At 49.1% G+C, this 19,245-nt stretch overlaps 1 protein-coding gene across 2 annotated transcripts in view; it reads right to left on the bottom strand.

The window, feature by feature from the left end:
• Nucleotides 1-19,245, bottom strand: part of AJAP1 (adherens junctions associated protein 1) — a 91,143-nt gene that overhangs the window by 8,986 nt on the left and 62,912 nt on the right. The window contains exons 3-5 of one of the 2 annotated variants that reach the window (XM_077311928.1): nt 16,230-16,317; nt 10,870-11,112; nt 6,418-6,548 (exon numbers count right to left, since the gene is read on the bottom strand). In XM_077311928.1, the coding sequence (XP_077168043.1) occupies nt 6,476-6,548; nt 10,870-11,112; nt 16,230-16,317 (404 nt within the window). In that variant the 3' untranslated portion in view covers nt 6,418-6,475. The remainder of the gene's footprint in view (nt 1-6,417; nt 6,549-10,869; nt 11,113-16,229; nt 16,318-19,245) is intronic. The other variant, XM_077311929.1, reaches the window with a different exon arrangement.

Genomic DNA, 19,245 nt, shown 5'->3' with positions numbered 1-19,245 from the left:
CCAGTTGACGATGAACAATTTATTGCCCAAATCTCTTTTTCCTTACTGGTCAAATGGCCAACTGTCTATCTGAGTATCGGCCACTAAACTATGTGGTATCACAAGAGATTCTGTGAGGGAAGTGAGGCTGAGAGAGAAGAGGAAGAGTTGGTTCTTATCTGCCGCTTTTCTCTACTGAAAGGAGTCAAAGTGGCTTACAATCTCCTTTCCTTTGCTCTCCCCACAACAGACACCCTGTGAGGTGGGTGAGGCTGAGAGAGCCCTGATATCACTGCTCGGTCAGAACAGCTTTATCAGTGCTGTGGCAAGCCCAAGGTCACTCAGCTGGTTGCATATAGTAGTCGTAGTACTGGTTGCGTGTGGAGGAGAAGCAGGGCATCAAACCCGGCTCACCAGATTAGAAGTCCGCACTCCTAACCACTACATCAAGCTGGCACAAGGCAAAGAGACTGCAGGGAAAGATGAATGGTGATGGGCCATCTGTCTTTCCGGGTAGCTCATTGGCCACTGCTGATCTCTTCACTGAGGGAAGCTTCCAAGAAGGCTTAGGATTCCCTGGCACCATGGATGGAAAACCATGGCTCTAAAGCCCAGCGCTGCCCACAAGCTATTTGGTTGCTATGGTCCCTGGTCCCTCCGGCCCCTGAGCTGCTGTGAAATCTTAATTAACTGCATTCTTCCTGATGCTTAATCTCTGGCCCCACAGCTGGTACGCACTGTGCTCCGGCCTCCCCCACCCCTGTCCGAGATGAGAGGAGCCATTTGACTGTGACTCATTAGCTCTTAATCCAAAAATGTGTTTGCTGGCGTCAGGCAGAATGCGGCCAGTGCACCAGCTACCTCTGGATGCTCCCCCGGTAGACTCAGATTGCCTCTGTGCTAGGTTACTTCTGGCGCTCTACAACGTGGGCACTGCAAGGCACCCCTTGAGACCATTGTCGTCCAATCCGGCGGCCTATAACGGACAGACCGCACCCCCACCTCCCTCCCGTGCGATCCCTATCCGGGAATGCCTTGCTAGCAATGACACAGAGACAAAGTCTCCAGCTGCAGATGTATTATTATGCCTGTATGTTTTCTTTCCCCCCCCCCCCTGTGCACGGCCTCAATTTGCAAACTAGGTCAGCCCTTGATGCGCCTGGTGGAATCTTCGGTGACCTCATTCCACATCTTCTGAGCCAAAGAGGGAAGAGGATCAGACCCCAGGATGGGAGCCCAAGGAGAAATTCATCACGGAAGGCCCTCCGAACTCAACTTGGCTCTTGTGTGCTCCCCTTCCTTGTCACCCCAAATACATACATCAGGGGAGGACATGCATGGTGGCAGAGCTTAAATTTGCAAAGAGGGGCGGAACACATGCGCTACACAGCTTGCATCTTCCAACAGTCCATTCCCCCATGTCCCTCTTCGAGGAGCAAAAGGAGGGCTCACTCTATGCTTCCTCAGAGGGAATGACTGTTCTTCCGGAACATTTTCAGCAAGGGTTGAAACGCCACCCACACCCCCATTTCGACACGTTTGGGTAACACCTGCAAAAATATTCCGCCTCTTCATCTCTCCCGCTGTCTCTCTTTCTCTCCCTCTGTCACGCTGATTTGCCCCGAGGCATAACATGCAATCCCATATCAATGCTTTAAATATTATTAAAGGGCTAATCTTCCCCACACGGCAATGTTATAGATTTCGTGCAGCGCGTCTATAGACTTGGCATGCATCTTTTTTGAGGTGGGGAAAAGGGAATGTAATGAAAATAAATAAATGCACCAGAGGTGAGGGAGAGGGTTGGCAGGACTTGGGAGTGAGCATTTCCCAATCAGGAATTGTATTTGTTTTTTTTTTTATTTCAGATTAATCAGAAATTTGGTCTCCAGGGTGGGATATTTGATCAATGTCCTAATGGCTCCTCAACAGATGGCCTATAGATTTTCCACCGAGGGCAATGTTCCAAGGGAGCTTCATTTGCTGAGGCCTTCATTAGTGTTTCAGGACAATAGACCTATCCAGTCATAACCTATGGAATTGGTGATGCCTGTAATGTAGCTCTTAAATGCCAAGAGGGACTTGTCAATTTTCATGGATTTGCAAACAGGTCCAACGTACTCCCTTGGCAGATTTTTGCAGCTTGGCAAAATCATACCTAAAGTCAGAGGACACCTCGAGGAAAGACCTCTGGTTGGCTTAAAGAGAGGGAGGGTTTAGTTTTTGGGTTCTGCCATCAAGCCACAGCTGAATTATGGCCGCCCCTTTGAGGTTTCAAGGCAAGAGACTTCCAGAGGTGGCTTGCTGCCACCTGCTTCTGTGGATTTCCTTGGTGGAAGGAAAACAGAACGAAATATAATTGGAGGAAATCCCCCAAGACTAGAGGGAGATTATCCAAAGAAGCATCCCATCAGAGAGGAGAAGGTTCAAGCTGAGGACCCATAATAATTGCCTTTCACTCCACGCTAGCCTTCAGGCTAACCAAACCCTTCTGATAAGTTCACGTTTCATCCCAGTGGCCAAGAAACAGCCATGTGGATCCGCAGCTCAGACTGTTAACTTTTTATTCTCTTTTCTATTCTAATCTAATTACCTTTTTTTTGTACTGCTCAGTGACTGGGCATAATGTTAAATGGGCAATTCTGAGCAAGTCACCGTTAGCGGAGGCCGGAAAATTTCATTTAGAGTGGATCTGTGATTCATTACGACGGGGTGGGGTGGATTTGAGAGTGACCAATTAACTTGCTTGAATGCTTTGCTAAGACCTGGCATGGCCACCCTACGGTGAAATGCCGAGTTATTTCTAATAGCTTTTCCCCCTAGCATGGCAGCCTGCAAGGCCACCTTCAAAGGGGGTGTGGGGGGGACTGAAAACAGCTATTGGGGGGGAGGGAAGGGAGAGATAGCTAAAATATTTCCCGCATGCTTGGCCACTCAGAGGCCGCAATTTAATTTGCTTGTTCATTCTTGGTGGCCACTCGTTGATTTCAGAACAAGGTGGAGGTGGCAATTACAGTACAGAAGAGGAAGAGGAGTCAGGAGCAGGCAATGGGAGGGAACATGGGGACCAGTGGCAGACGGGATTTCCCCTCCTGTAAAAGTTGCTAGCAGGAGTCCTTCTTGTATAACCCGTGATCCTGACCTGGGTGCTTGAGATAGGGTAGGCTTAGGGAGGCTATCAAACTCCCTCCGCTGGTTTGCTTAAGTGGAATATACCCGGTTTACTTCTCCCTTAAGCAAATTCAGCTGTTGACTTCTGCACCATTTTCTGTTGCCTTGTACCCGCTACGTCCCATAAACATGTGCACTTTGTATATACCAGGCTTTCTCAACAAGGGATTCATGAAATCCTGGTCTTTTTTCATGACCCTGGAAGGGTTTCCTGAATGGGTGGGAGTGAATTCTTCATATATATATGTCAACTTTCCCCCCCCCCACCCCCATAATGGCCAATGATGGATCTGGAGGGGGTGGGAAGGGGAGGGTCCCTGGGTGAGCATGTACACAACTCTGCTTCCGAACTTTATTCTGCACCATCGCGCCACTTCTGGGGTTTCTCCAGAACTTGGAGAACATTTCTGGGGTTTCTCAACGGTAAAAGAGTCGAGAAAGGCTGCTGTACATACAACTGGGGATCATTCAAGGTCACTTCCTACTTCCCCCTACCATTTCCTCTCTTCTTTTGGTATCCCCGTGTTCTCTTCTATTTTCCTGCTTCCTTCTCTCCTTTCCACACACCGACCTGTCTTTCTTTAACCTGCCCACTTCGCCAGGCTTCAGCTTTCTTCATTGTTCACTTCACTTATTCTCCGCTTTTAGACCCAGTAGGGACCAAAAGCAACTCATACCACTATCTATTTCTTACTACTACGGGCAGGGAAGACATTTTGTCCCGTCCCTCCACCACACCCTGAGATGCCAGCGGCGGGCCACAAATCGAAGCAGAGGCCTTTCCTGATTATGCTGATCCATCTCCATCTCTTCCCCCCTCTCTTTTCACAGTTCTCATTGACTGAACACATTAAACATGCAGTTTGGAGCAAGGTGTCATTAATGTAGGCTAGAAATTTTCATTTACAGCAAATTATGATGAGAGAAGGGATTTGTGACTGCTCGGTTCATCTGCAGATTTGGGCAGGAAAACGACTTTGCCTCAGAGATGCTTTTTTGACAAATGCCTAAAAATCAGCAGCACCTGTCACAAGACTGCGGCACCCTCCAGATGACAGGATGTCCCCTCCCCCCACCTTTAATTTCTCTCCGAAGAAGCAAGCATGACCGTGACTTTATTAGATTCTGATACCCTGGATTATCCTCATCAATTTGATAGCATTTGAACTGTACAAACCGCCTTAGAAATATTTATTTAGGGCAATTTCACATACCAGTACCTTTATCCTTTTTAAAAGTCAGACTGATTTATTTAGATTCGCACAGGGTGATGCATTCCGAAAGCTTGGGGTGGATTAAAAAATCATATATTAAAATATGATTGAAATTGTAAACACGACCCAACATCTAGAATGGCTCAATCAAACAGCGGGATGAGACAAACTTCTTGCCAGCCAAATTTTCAGATTGTGCTTGTAGTGAAGCTCCATGGGGGGGTTAGAAGTCATTATTTCATAAAAGTCATTTTTATACCTAAAAACCCAAACAAAAGGTGATCAACCTAATCCAGGCTTCTTCTACCTCAAAATTCAGAATGGCCCTGGAAAGATCCCTGCCCCTGCCTTTTTCTGACAGAAACCAAGGTTTCCACTGGAAACACTGTTCTGGTTGCTTAGCAACCTCTTTTATGCCCATTTTATAGATGTGGCTAGTGACCAACCTGGGCCCATAACTAAGAGTCACTTTGCTCTATATAAGAACCTTCCTTCCAAGAACTAAAAACAGATAAGATAGATTGTAGTGATAGATTGTAGTCTAAAAAAGATCTTTTGAATCTAGAATTGCCTGATCTGGGTGGGGATCCTCTGCTCTCTGGATGCACCTTGCCCCCACAAACTTACCCCAAACTGGAAGTTTTAACGGGAAGTGCTGACATCACCTGGGAGTACCTATGGCATGTTGGGGGTCATTGAAGGGATGACACTCTGGTTTAGCAGCAAACTCTATAGTTAGAGGCAAATTCTACCATAGAGTTTCCCCCCAAAGCCAGGGCATCCTCCCTCCGATGTCTCCAATTTGCCAACATCACTTCCAACATGATATTGGCATGGCATATTGCTTCTTAACGCTTCCCCCCCCCCCCCCGCCCACGCCACCAGCAGTGTCAATAGACCCTATGAAACCAGTGCTCTGCATTTATAGAAAAATTTAGTCCTCAATGTGCTTTGCATATATTGTTGCCACCCTGACAACAATCTAACAAGATAGATGAGTTTTCTTATCCCTTCATTAGAGATTGGGTTGGAGATTCAACTGGACCATGCCCACTGGGTAGAGAAGAGATTAAGAATATCAGAAGAGCTGTGCTGGATCCGACCAGTGGTCCATCCAGCCCAGAACCCTGTCTCACATAGGGGCCAACCAGTTCTTCTGAATGGGGGAGGTTCCCTTCAGTCACCATAGCTGGTAGCTGTTTCTTCAGAGATTCAATCTCTTGAGCTGTTGCACCACATTGACTGATTAGCTCTTTTGCTAAAGCATGTCCCTCTTCCCTCCCCTCCCTGGAGTATGAAATGATATTGCTGAAGAAGAGAGATGAGTGAGGGGAGGAAGTTGGTTGTGAAGAAGGGAGAAGAGCTTCCCTGTGACGATGGAAAAGAAACTGGAATGTTCAGGGGGTGGCCTCCCTCTTGACACAAAAGGAGACATTTTGATTGCTAATTATGTTACTAATTATCAATCTCCACTTCTAATCAACTCCAAGAAACATCAAGAAAGAACGGAACCGAACAAATGGGAAATCTTAGCCTGTCAAGCACTGAAGGACTATGCAATCCATTCTAGCCCTGACGCGAGAGACGGGTGCCTTGTATGATCAGGATCATCAGCATGGGTGTTAAAAGAAACAAATCAGCTCATTCAGAGGAAGGGATGCTCTGCTGCATCTCTGGGATCTAGGCCAGGCCCTTATTTAGGGTTGCCAGCTCCAGGTCAGGAAAGTTCTGGAGATTTGAGGATGGAGCCTGAGGAAGGCGGGGCGTGGAGAAGGGGCGGACCTCCACAGATTACAACAACATTGTGTCCAACCTCCAAAAGCAGCCATTTTGTTCAGGGGAATCATTATCCAGAGATCAGTTGTCATTCCGAGTGACCTCCAGGCCCCACTTGGAGTCTGGCAACCCTACGAGCACTAGCCAAGCTCCGATACACAGGTGCGCATGCAAGGGCAAACTTGCAGCACAAAAGTGCTCTCTAGGCAGGTGTAATAACAGATTTATTGTTATTTTTTTTAAAAAAATTATAAAAGGCTGAAGAGAAGGTACATACCAGGAAATAGAACATGGCATCTGCCCTGTCCCCAGGAAGTAAAACAGGCTTCGGCCGGTCAGCAGGAGATTTCAAACCATTTCTCAGACACAAAGGCCACAGGAATTAGATGCCGATCGGAAGAGGAGGGTCTGCAGCGAGCAGAAAAATGGACTTGCACAGGCCCATACGTGACAAACAGGAAGCAAGCCTGCCTAGGTGGGTAGGCCTGCAGCCCAAAAACAGCATTTCGCATTGCGTATTTGGAGAGAGGGCGGTCAAGAGGGTTAAAATAATGCTTTGCTTGGACTCATTGGTTTTGCGCGCGAGGACTTGGAAAAGGGCGCAAAGGAACCCTCCCCAGCCCACCCCCAGGAGAATTAATGGAACTAGTGTGGAAAGGACAAACGGGAAGTCTCGAATACAGGACAAAAGGAGGAGTTTCATTCCTCACTGGCTCTGGCTTTGGACAGCTCGGGCTTTCATGTTGGAGCTGGAGACCCAGGCAAAGCAAACACGAGAGAGACTCCACAGGGCCATTGTGGGTTTCCAACCTCGAAGTAGGCAGGATGGAGATCTCCTGGCATTACAGTTGACCTCCAGATTACGTGGATTGCACCTTTGTTTTGTGTTTGTTTATTTGTTTATAGAAGAGTAGACTGTATGGCATTACTCCCTACCAAGGTTCTGCTCCCCCCAAAACCTGTCTCCAATGTCAAATCTCCAGGGATTCCCAAACCTACAGCTGGGAACCATATCACCAAGGGCTTTGCAACTAAGCATCAAGTTGCCAGCTCTGAATGGGAAAATAACTGCAGGTTTTGGAGGTGGAGCCTGGTGGAGCCTAGGGCTGGTTTAGGGACAGGAGAGACCTTTTTGTAATGTAAGGCCAGAGAGTCCACCCTCCAAAGCTGCCATTTTCTCCAGGGGAATTGATCTCTATAGTCCACAGCCAGTTCTATCAACCAGGGTTTGGGGGCTTCTTGACAGCCCTGGAAGCGTTGCCCGAATGAGTGTTAGTTTATTTTAATATATTTTTTAATTGGTTACATTTATTGTGTGATATGACAAGATATAGCTATGTTGACCTCCTGCCCTCCCAAAATGGCCAGTGATAGGCCTGTAGGGGGTGGGAAGGAGAGGGGCCCACACAGCTCTGCTTCCCAACCATATTCTGCACAATCACGCCACTTCTGGGGTTTCTCGAAGCCTCAAGAATATTTTGAGGGTTTCTCAAGGGTAAAAAGGCTGAGAAAGGCTGGTCTAGAGATCAACTGAAATCCCAGGAGATTGCGAGGGCTCACCTGGAGGACGGTAACCCTCACCAAGAGGCTACACCCTGTGTTTTCCTTGGCCAAAAAAGCTTAATTTTGGCTGGGGTTCTATCAGGAAGGGTTGGGCGGAGACCAATAATTCCCAGCAAAGCATCACCTTAAGACAAAAATCATAATGGAAGGAAATGAGCAGTGAACCCTGTCCAGCCAATGCACGCCTGCCATGGAACAAGACAGAGAAAGGCGCCAGCATGGAAAAAACAGCAATGCCAACAGGTCACAGAAAGGACGGGGACACACAAAGAAAACGTGTCTTTCAAATCGCCACCCCCACGGCTACCCCGGCATTGGTTGGCTGGGGCTCATGGTCGAAGATCACAAGGACGGACATTCGATGAAATGGTTTGAAAATCCTGGCCAATTCTCTGCCTCCCACTTCCAGGAAGCCCATGCCACATGGCGCCTAGCCAACAGCCATGGCAACACCTGACAGATTTCCAGAGACCGTGGTTTCAGAAGGGTTGGATGACCCGGTTGTTTTTGCATGTGTGTTGGGAAGCAGAGAGGGGGGCTCTGCAGTATCATGGTCCCTTTTTCTCCTCCGGCAGATTTGTTCCAAAATTGGGGCCAAAAGCAAAGGTCAAGTCACTAGCTTTGCTATGCCAAGGGTTTTTTTGGGGGGGGGATTTGTCCGTTTTGTCTTGCAGGCAGGCCATCTGGGTGGTAGAAATCACTGCACTGCTCACCGGTGAGAATTGTCCAGGTATTCCCAAATTTTTGCAGGGCGAAAAGTGGTCTCAGCAGTCCCCAAAGCATGCAGACTTAACTACCAAGGGCCTAGTCTGCACACAATAGATAATGCACTTTCAATGCACTTTCGAAGTAGATTTTCCTGTTCTGCACTGGAAAATCCAGATGCCAAAGCACATTGAAAGTGCATTATCCTGTGTGTGCAGAATCGGCCCTGGACTCTTCTCTTACCCTCCCTGGGGACAGGCAGCCTCGGACCAAATTGATCACATCACGGTGTTTGTGGTACAGTTGCTACTCCCCTATCAGTAAAGTCAAGTTTTGGACTGTGTGGGAAATCTTGCCTAGAAATGCAGTAACCAGGAACTCCACGTTACATCAACAAGATCCTTGGGTTGCCAGCTCCTAGCTGGAAAATTCCTGGTGTCAAGGGACAGACGTGGGAAAGCCAATGGAAGAAGAGTTATATACCCCGCTTTTCACTACCCAAGGGTGTCTCAAAGCGGCTTATAATGGCCTTCCCTGCCTTTCCCCATGACAGATTCCCTGTGAGGGAGGTGGGGTTGAGAGAGCTCCAACAGGACTGTTTTATGAAAGACAGAAGGCTTTCTGAGGGGTACTTGGCACGATCAACCATTAGTGCTTCAAGAAGAGAATAACACAGCTAGGATGGCCAGTTCTGGGTTCAGAAAGACCTGGGGACTTTTTGGATGGAGCTGGGAGTGGGCAGGATTTGGGACAGGGTGCGTCCTCAGTGGAGGATAATGCTATGGAGTCCACCCACCAAGGTAGACATTGTCCTCAGGGGAACTGATCTCTGCTGCATAGAGATAAGTTGCAAAACTGGGGGGTCCTCAGGTCCCACTGGGGACTGGCATCCCCCATGGAATCTCCACTGTAAGGTGGACCCAAGGGGGCCAAAATCCAGGCTAGGGGAGAGCTCCAGAGAGGATCTACTTGGCCCCTGGAGTACCAGCTGTCCTGAACTAGGGGGATCATGATTTAAACACACACGTACGCACGGATGCACAACGACTAACAAAAACCTCGGAGCCGCATGCAAATTGGCCCTACAGAAAGCAGACTGGTATATCATGGCGAACAAAAGCGACTGGATCAAGAAGCAGCCGATCATAGGACACGTTGGCCATCGAGACGACAGACACACAGACCCATGGCTCAAAGCCTGACCCGGTCGCCTCTCTGGTCCTCCCTCGACAGAGCATGATGCAAGGCAGAATGTGGGAGAGTTTGTGGGTCTGTACCATGCCTTCTCCGCTCGCGTGGAACAACTTGCGAAACTGAGCCTAGTTGGACTGGCTGGACCCAACCTCTAGAGTGAGATGCAGGTGGGGAGGGGGGTCAGGTGGGCATGGAGCTCTTCAGCAAGTACAGAAAGCGGTCGTCAGTGAATCTTCCACGCAGGTTTAAGCAAGGTGAGAGTTCCTCCAAAGCCCAGGTCAAGTTTTGGAGAAAGGGTTTCCCAACGTTGCTGCCACTCCATCATCCCATAGAAAGCCAGATGCCTAGGTCTCAAATACATGAGAGAAGGGAAAGGAGGAGGGGAACCTGGTCCCCAGGGCCAGGGAGGATGTCTCTCACCACCCACACAACCGCTCCTACTTCTGTTTGAAGGCCCGCCATGTCTTTTGGAAATTTGATTGCCATGGAGCGGCTAGGAGGACATTTTCATAGGGCTGCCAAGTTCAGGTTAGTCAATTTCTGAGGATTTGGGGGCGGAGCCTGGGTAGAGTGGTGCTTGGAACGGAAGGGACCTTTGCTGGGTAAAATATCACAGAGTCTACCCTCCAAAGCACCCATTCCTTCCATGGGGGACTGGAGACCAGTTGCCATTCTGGGAGACCTCCAGGCCCTACCTGGTGGTTGGCAACCCTAATTGCCCAAGTGGTCTCCCAACCATGCCAGACCCGGGGAGGGGCCAGGGGAGAGCCCTCGACACTTTGCACATAATCCACAAACATACAACAAGATGATCGAGAACTGTCCACACAAGGACTGGCCAAGGTTGACACAAGGACTGGCCAAGGTTGACTCTAGAGATGACCCCGGTGACCTTCAACCATGCTATGGTAGTAAAAATACAGGGCGGCGATCTGTAAACTTTAGGAACGACACTGCCCTTCTGCTCCTTGAATTTTGCTTGCTCGTGTACAGGCAGACCCAACGATTGGGGGAGGCCGCGTAAAACGTTCCCGGGGAGAGGGGGGAGGCACGGTATAAACCCAGCTCATTCTCAGGCCGAGTTCACCCACACGAAAGGATGCCATTTCAATCCACTTCATCAACCGCTCGCAAGCAGACGTGGCCATTCTGCGCAGTGAAATTTGGTCGCAATGTGGATCGGAAGTGCGTCATTTTGCGTGTGCGTTCGGCGATGAAACCCAATCGATCGGCCGGACTCGGAGACACAGAGCTCCCGGTCCCTTACCTATTCCCGTTGAAGGAGGTCTTGTAATCCCCGGGAGGAAGGAGCGTCTCCTCGCTGTAGACCGGCACCGGTGTCCGCACGCACTCGTGGGAGCACTGCAGCGTTTCGTTGTAGGCCGTGAAGATGTCCAGGTTGCTGGGCACTCGGGCCGGAGTGAAGTCCGTCAGATTCTGGCAACTTTCCTCCTGCTGGTTGATCTTGCGCTGGTGGCTGTTTCTCCGGGTGTTCCCGCTTTGCACGCAACTGGAAAGAGGAGGAGAAGGAGAGGTTAGGAAGATGAGGACCAACAGGCACCAGATGGGACTTGATTGAATGGGGGCATGTACTGACGCTTCCAGGTTTACTGGCCTGCTTTCCGGGGCAATGTTCTGGTCTTTGAACGAAACTCTATGGTTTTAAGCAAATTTTATCATTCGTCTCCAGAGGGCAGAGAAGATGGACCCAAGGAAAGCATAGAATCATAGAGTTGGAAGGGGCCATACAGGCCATAGAATCATAGAATCATAGAGTTGGAAGGGGCCATAGAGGCCATAGAATCATAGAATCATAGAGTTGGAAGGGGCCATACAGACCATAGAATCATAGAATCCTAGAGTTGGAAGGGGCCATACAGACCATCTAGTCCAACCCCCTGCTCAACGCAGGATCAGCCCAAAGCATCTTAAAGCATCCAAGAAAAGTGTTTATCCAACCTTTGCTTGAAGACTGCCAGTGAGGGGGAGCTCACTGAAATGCCCTGCTAATGTCTCTGCTCTCCCCAAGCCTATCCTCACAGGGACCATTTACACACTGGGAACTTCATTGCCACAGCTCCTGTGCAGGAGCAGAAATCAGGGGCGGATGAGGTGCATCGGTCCAAATGCTCCCCCATTTGGGTGCAGGAAGAAGTGGGGCAACCTGCCGTGACTAAAACTCCAGCCTGCAACCCAGCATGAAACCTCTAGTGCATAAACGGTCAGGGCATGGTCTCCAGGCAGGTCCTGGATCATCCTCCTCACTCTCCTCTGAACCTTCTCAATTCTGCCCGCCTCCTTTTTGAAGTGAGGCCTCCAGAACTGCACACAGGACTCCAAGTGGGGTCTGAGCAATGCGGTAAACAGCAGGACTGTGACATGTTGCAATTTGGATGTGTTGCCTCTGTGGATAAGTCTACATTTGACATCATTACCACTGCAACACATTGTCTTCTCATATTTAGCCTACCATTCACAAGTGCCCCAAGATCTCGTTCACGAACAACTGCCCTACCATCCAGTAGGCCTGCTTCTCACTTTTGTGACCCCGATACAGAACTCTTCGCTTCTCCTTACTGAATTGCATCTTCTTCTCACATGCCCATTTCTCTATCGCTACCTTCTCGTTGAGCTTTCTCTCTATATGTCTGTGTGTGTATACCCACACCATGTAGATCAGGGGTAGTCAAACTGCGGCCCTCCAGATGTCCATGGACTCCAATTCCCAGGAGCCCCTGCCAGCATTCGCTGGCAGGGGCTCCTGGGAATTGTAGTCCATGGACATCTGGAGGGCCGCAGTTTGACTACCCCTGATATAGAGGAGGGCTGGGAGAGAAAACAACTCCTGAAAGAGGAAGTTTTAGTGGTGCCCCCTCCCCCACCCACTAATTATACCTGTGCATTCAAATTTAATAATCATTCTCAAGTATCTGAGAAACGTCGCCCTCAATCAAACCATCGGGCGTGCGGGATATTTTATGCATGTATTTATTTATCTCGCATAATCAAATTTGAATTTTAAATACGGGCTTGTATAATTAAGGGGAAATTACTGATGTTAAATGCAAGGAGAACACAAGATTTTGGGTTTGGAGACGGGATTTCGGTATGTTCGGTAGCCTCCAATTCTCATCCCCCCCCCCTTTTTTTGTTTTAATCCCAGAAAAAGAGGAAGCAGATCTGCAATCTTCTTGCGTTACCCTTGTGTCATGGAGATGCTTAAGGATACAAAAGAAGCTCCTGACCAAGCAGGGGAAACTGCAGACAAGAAGGACATGAATGGACACAGAAGGTGGGGAGCCATGACAACACCCAATAGAATTTATATCTATAAATTTGTTAAACATTTATCGAGTGATATGATCATATATAGTCATGTCGAGCCACCCACTCCCTCCCAAAATGACTGGTGATGGGTCTGGAGGGGGTGGGAAGGGAAGGGGCCTCAGGCGGGCATGGACACAGCTCCGTTTCCGAACCATATTCTGTACAATCGCACCACTTCTGAGATTTCTCATAGCCTGGAGAATGTTTCAGGGATTTACTCAACGGTGAAAGAGTTGAGGAAGGCTGCCCTAAGGGCTCCTTGCCACTGATAAAGGCTGCGTATTCAGGGTAAGAGGTCTTTGCCCCCTGTTTGGAATGAGACAGACTTCCACAGATGGACACTCCTCCCTCCTCCCTGACCCCGTTGAGCTTCTTCCTTCCAGGAAACTCCACAACTCAAAGGGCGGCACACTGATTCTCAGAATGAGCAGGAAGCATCAGCAAACAAAAGGAATGGGAACGACAGATGCAAAGCGAGCATGTGCAGAAAGGGACTCGTTCACCCACTCCTGGTTGAATCCCCCCCCCTAGCTAATTGCCCCCATTCCTCCCCTCTCGCCTTCATGAATAGGCCCAGGAAATACTGTTATCTGTGGTCAGCTGAACATGCCACGGAGTAGGATGCAGCTTTTCATTCTGGGGGTCATCATTAGCAAGGGGCACAATTTGGGTGGCGTACCCCTGCCCCCCAGCGAAAAAAGAAGATCTGCAGCCATTTGGGGCAAGCCTAGCAGCTCCTCCTACTGGCCCCTTGCTAGAACTACAACCCTCTCCAAACAGAATTAGCATGGCATGACTGCCTTTACAGATGGACATTTGTTTTGTTTTTAAATAGCTGGCTTTGTTCTGCTTTAATTCCATTTTTTTTAATGGAACTTTAGGCCTACCGTGTTACAGGATTAAAAGACTAATCATCCCCATTTATAGATTTGCTCCTGCTGACGGAAATAGAAACACTACCTAATGTGATTTAAAAGTTAGAATTATCCTCCCTCCCATCGCGATTTTTAAAAGTTACTTTGACAACAGCCAACTAATTTGCTTTTGCAACCAAGGTCAGGAATTGAGCTTGTCGCTGGTTGAAAGTTTTTGTTGCTGTAATGAAGTTAACGCTCTCAAAATGCTTCTAACATCATCCTGGTGGTCCCTGACCCAAAAGAAGTATATCCGGCCTTGACCAGAGTCAGGGCGTTTTTGGTCTTGGCTCCATTCTGGTAGAATCAGCTGCCTGCTGAGATCCAGGCCCTGACGGAACTACCTAAGTCTCACAGGGCCTGTAAAATAGTGCCTTATGGCTGAAGCCAAAACAAAGGCATAAAATCAAATGGCCCTTCCTCCTTCCCTCTCTGAGAGCCAGTTTGGTATAGTGCTTAGGAGTGCAGACTTCTAATTTGGCGTGCGATCCAGTGTAATGGAGTCCAAACTCCAAGGCATCCATTTTCCCCAGGGGGAACAAATCTCAGCAGTCTGGAGATGAGCTGCAATTCTGAGGGATTCCCCAGATCGAACCTGGAGGCTGGCATCCCTTACCTGGCTTGGCCTCTCCTGATACCTGAGCAGTGACTCCGCTAATTCTGGCAATTGGGGCCTTTGCGGGGTCCAGTCTGCAACAGGGGTCCTGTGATTATTTCCGCTCGTCTACAGGGACTGTCACCGAAGGACTGTGTATTTTAAAAACAGCCAAGCAGCTTTTTTACAGAGATTGAATTAAGGCCTCAGCTGAGAAAACGAATGCCTTAGCGGAGGCAGAAGGGGTTCGGGAGATGCATGCTGGCTTCCAAATGAGATTTGCTCTTTAATCCTTCCTGACAAAGGGGAGCAGGGATCTCTCTGAGCCACATTCCAATTTACTTGCCGACTCGGTATCCGATTGGGCCCAGCAGCCCCCGAACCGCCCGGGCAAACGCCGCGGATCGGAAACTATTAGCGAACTTGCTCCAAGCTGACCGGAGGACCTGTTAGATGAGCAAAGCCACCCGGACTCCCTGGCTCCCCCCCCAGAGGTGCCGGAGTATTATTACAGCAAGCAAAACTGACCTCAAAGTAGGTCAATTTGACTAGGAAAATAAGGAAAGGCAGGGACGCCTGGAGCAGAGAAGTAACCTATTTAACTATATGCATAGCTGATGCCAACGAAGAAAGGAGCGACAGCGAGGCCAGACAAGCACACAGAGAGAGGCCTGGAAATTTGGAGCGAGGGGGAAAGGGCTGCTTCTTGCAAGAGCCACACGACATGCAGGCCAAGCCCAGGCACAGGTTAATCCTGCTCCTTCTAACTCCCCTTTCTCTGCTGTGTGCGTGTGCCCAAAGGCAAGGGAAGGATTTTCATGTGATTGTAGGGATGCACATTTTTGCACAATGGACACGTCTTGGCATTTTTGCATGTACATATGATCCCCCCCCCCTGCAGTGTATTCCAAGTAAACCAGCATTTGGGAGCACCAGTCAATCAACACAAAGACCTTTTCTTTGTCAGATGATCTACAAGACTGGATCAAGTTTCCTTTTGCGGGGTGTTTTACTATGGATTGGGAGCATCTGCACATAGCAGTGCTGCATAGAAATGCAGTCGTGCGTGCGACCACAGGGGGAATGGCTTGGTTGCAGGTTTTCATCCAAGCATTCAGAGGCATCAATGATGTCCAAGTGGGGAAAGATGCAAACGGAAAGCCGGAAGGGAGCAGCATGGCAAATGGCCCACTTCCAAAATTTGTCTTAGAAATTCTCCTAGTTATACCAGAAATCCTGAGAAGACTGGAACTCGTGGCAGAAGGAAAGGATAAAATAATGAAAGGAACAGAATGGGCTTTCTCAACCAAGGCTTCCCAACCATATTCTACACAATTGCACCACTTCTGGGGATTCTCGGAGCCTGAACAGTGTTTCAGGGGCTTCTCAACAGTAAAAAAAGTGGAGAAAGGCTGGAATGGAATAAGGAAAAAACCCTCTCTGCTCTAAAGTACTGAATGAATGAATGAATGAATGAATGAATGAATGAATGAATGAATGAATGAATGAATGAATGAATGAATGAATGAATGAATGAGGGAGGGAGGGAGGGAGGGAGGGAGGGAGGGAGGGAGGGAAGGAAGGAAGGAAGGAAGGAAGGAAGGAAGGAAGGAAGGAAGGAAGGAAGGAAGGAAGGAAGGAAGGAAGGAAGGAAAGTCTCTGGTGGGATTTGCCGTTCCCGACATTGGGTCTCTCTCTTTTGCATCCGAAAAGTAACCCACCATCCTCCTTCTCCCTGGCATGATCCCCACCCACACCCACCCAAATGGGCAGCCCCACTCTGATCCTTACCAATTTTTTAAGACGAGCGTTGTTATCAGAGCAGCTATGACCATGATGAGAGAGACTGTGATGGTGATAATCTGATGGACGGCCAGACCTGTAGAGGAGATAAAAATATAGGATGGAAATATCTCTTGGGAACAAAACGAATCCTGGGTGTGCTGGGAGAGAACCAACCTCGTCCCACTGCTAACCACTAGCTCCGAAGGGGAGGGAGATAGCCTGTCAGGGATCCTCAGGAGCATATCACACCAGGGGTCTGGTACCTACTCTGGCTTTGTGTGTCCAAGCTCCATAGAAAATGCTGGTGAGCCACCAAGCTCTGACCAGCTTGTGGGTCATGGGCCTTGTGCCTTATGCTTCTTTAAAATCCACTGTAAATGCAGTCTCAAAGACCAGAATTACAATGATGTGCAGAGGACACAATCTTGGCGACTGCCCTAGAATCACTCCTCCCTAAAGACTTTATTTTTTTTTAAGAATTAAAAAGTGACTTATTTAATGCCCCAGGATGGGGAAGAATAATGACCAGGCTGCCTCACATGTTCAGAGCCATCCCTACAGGGTGGCTATAAGCTCATCGAAATGATAGCACGAGTGAGCCTCTGCTCATGGAAGATTCATCAGCTAGTGCTGGTAAACTCCAGGTGAGCGTTTCTTGACAATCCTGGCGTTTCTTGACAACCCTGGAAGGGTTTCCTGAATGGGTGGGAATTAATTAATTTATGTGATCCTATATGGTCAACGAAGGGCCTGGAGGGGGTGGGAGGGGGGAGGGACCCCAGGTGGGTATGTATATCAGCTCTGCTTCCCCACCATATTCTGCCACTTCTGGGGTTTCTCGAAGCCTGAAGAATGCTTGAGGGGTTTTCTCAAGAGTAAAAACCTTGAGAAAGGCTGCTCTAGACTAACCTGTTCAGGAGAATTCAATGGTATTACACTCTGCTGAGTTCTCTCCTCCCCTGCCCTCCCCCAGCCCCCAGCCCGAAATCGCTAGGGATTTCCCAGCCCAAGATTGGCTACCTTAATCAGGACTCACTCCCTGAAAACATACATAGCCAATCAGGGCTGGGCAAGTGACGGCAGCTCTGAAGGCAAGCGAGGGCAATTTCAACCGGGGAGATAGAAAGGAATAAGCAAAATATCATTGCCATGTGCCGACATCACAGAAAATAAAGCTCCCCACCATAGGAAAATGCCAAAAATTCTCCCCCCGATCCATCCATGAGTACTGTAATTTGTATGTTGTATTTTCACCGCTCCAAATACCACAAAAGCCAGAGAGAAAGAGAAGGATTCTGGGACTTGTGCCACCTTCTTTGTCGCCCGGCTTGTTCATTCTAACTTCCCTCCCTCGTTCTTGGGGCTGGTGGCGATGACTCCCCGGCAACAGGAATGCTGCAAGGGGAACCTCAATGAAAAGTGGCAACCGGTTGGCAGCCCCTGAATGGGCCAGGCCTAAAGGCAGCACCCTCCGGGCTTCAAGCACGGGTCTGTAGCCTACGCCACTGTCCTCATTGTCTCCACACACTTGGCCACGCAGACTCGGCCTGCTCATTCATCACAACGAATGAAAGAGTCGGCCAAAAACCCACCTGCGTGTGTGGCCACCCCTCCAAGTCATGATGAGTTGGCCGTCCCAGGAGATGGAAAGACAAAACCCCTTCTGTGCTGCTGTAAGAGATGCCAACTGAGGAGCAAAGGAGGAATGTGTCGGGGAGGGGGGGGGATGACACTGTGAAATCTTTTCCCCCCCCCTACTCATTGCTCGCAAACCCCTTGGTGGAGTTGCTACATTCAGTTTGAGAAATTTCTTGAGATTTGGGGTGTTGGGGAGTGGGGAGCACAGAGTTCAGGGGGGGAGGAATTCCATGGGCATGGGATGCCTTCAATGTCACCCTCCAAAACTGCCATGTCTTCCAACGGGGGAATCTGGAGTGACTCTGGGAGACCTCCAGGCCCCGGCCTCAGTTGATAACCCTCACCCTCAGAGCAGACAGGACTAGAAACTTGCATTTGGTCTGTACATACTTTGTGCTAACAGAAATAAATAACATTTAGTGCCAAACTCCACCAAATGCCACACAGGGAAATCCGTGGACGCTGCAACCTGTATCTAATGCATCCAATATTGCTGACAAGCTATAGACCTTTTTAAAAAATGAAACCTAAAATTATCAACCAATGAATTCCTTACTCTGTGCCAAGATTTTTCCCCCCTCTTCAAGATTCAGGTTAAGAGTGGCAGCTTCTAATCTGGTGAGCCAAGTTTGATTCCTTGTTCCTCCACATGCAGCCAGCTGGGTGACCTTGGGTTCGTCACAACCCTGATGGTGCTGTTCTGTCTGAGCAGTTCTGTCAGAGCTCACTCAGCTTCACCTACCTCACAGGACCATGGAGTGGCCAAGTAAAGGTGCCAGTCCCCAGATGGGACCTGGAGAGCCCCTGGTTTTACAGCTCAGTTCCAGAGATCACTTCCTCTATAATGGCAGACTTGGAGGCAGACTTCATAGTATTCTACTCCACTGAAGGTCCTCCTTGCCCCAAATCCCACCCACATCTGGCTCCACCTCCAAAATCTCCAGGTGTTTCCCAACCCAGAGCTGGCAATGCTACTTGGGATCCAAAGTTCAATGTTTAAGGTCCCTGCGAACGGTAGCAAAGGTGATTGGATGAGGATCAGAGAGAGACCTGGGATCCATGAGGTATGGCGAGGAGCACTGCGTTGAGGGGGAGCGGGGAGACAAGGTGTTTGTGCATGGTTTGGTTGCCCAAAGCAAATTTCTGTCAAAGTCCACAGCAGGGGAAACATCTCTGTTGCTGAATGACAAGAAAATATAGCAGCATCCCAGCTGGGTCCCCATCCCGCCCCCCTTCCCCCCCGGTTTGCTTCTAGGCTACTTGCCAAAATGTGGGGAGAGTTGCCAAACTTTTTTTTCCATTTCAGCAGCAGCTGGCTCCTGGCTGGGCCCAGACTTCCCTTCCATCCCCCCATGCCTCGCCGGAGCCTGCCCGAGCCCTCCCT

This window comes from Paroedura picta, chromosome 15, assembly GCF_049243985.1.
Source record: "Paroedura picta isolate Pp20150507F chromosome 15, Ppicta_v3.0, whole genome shotgun sequence".
Classification (NCBI taxonomy): Eukaryota; Metazoa; Chordata; class Lepidosauria; order Squamata; family Gekkonidae; genus Paroedura; species Paroedura picta.
The sequence above is the reverse complement of the archived record's forward strand: the minus strand, read 5'-3'. Positions and strand labels throughout refer to the sequence as shown.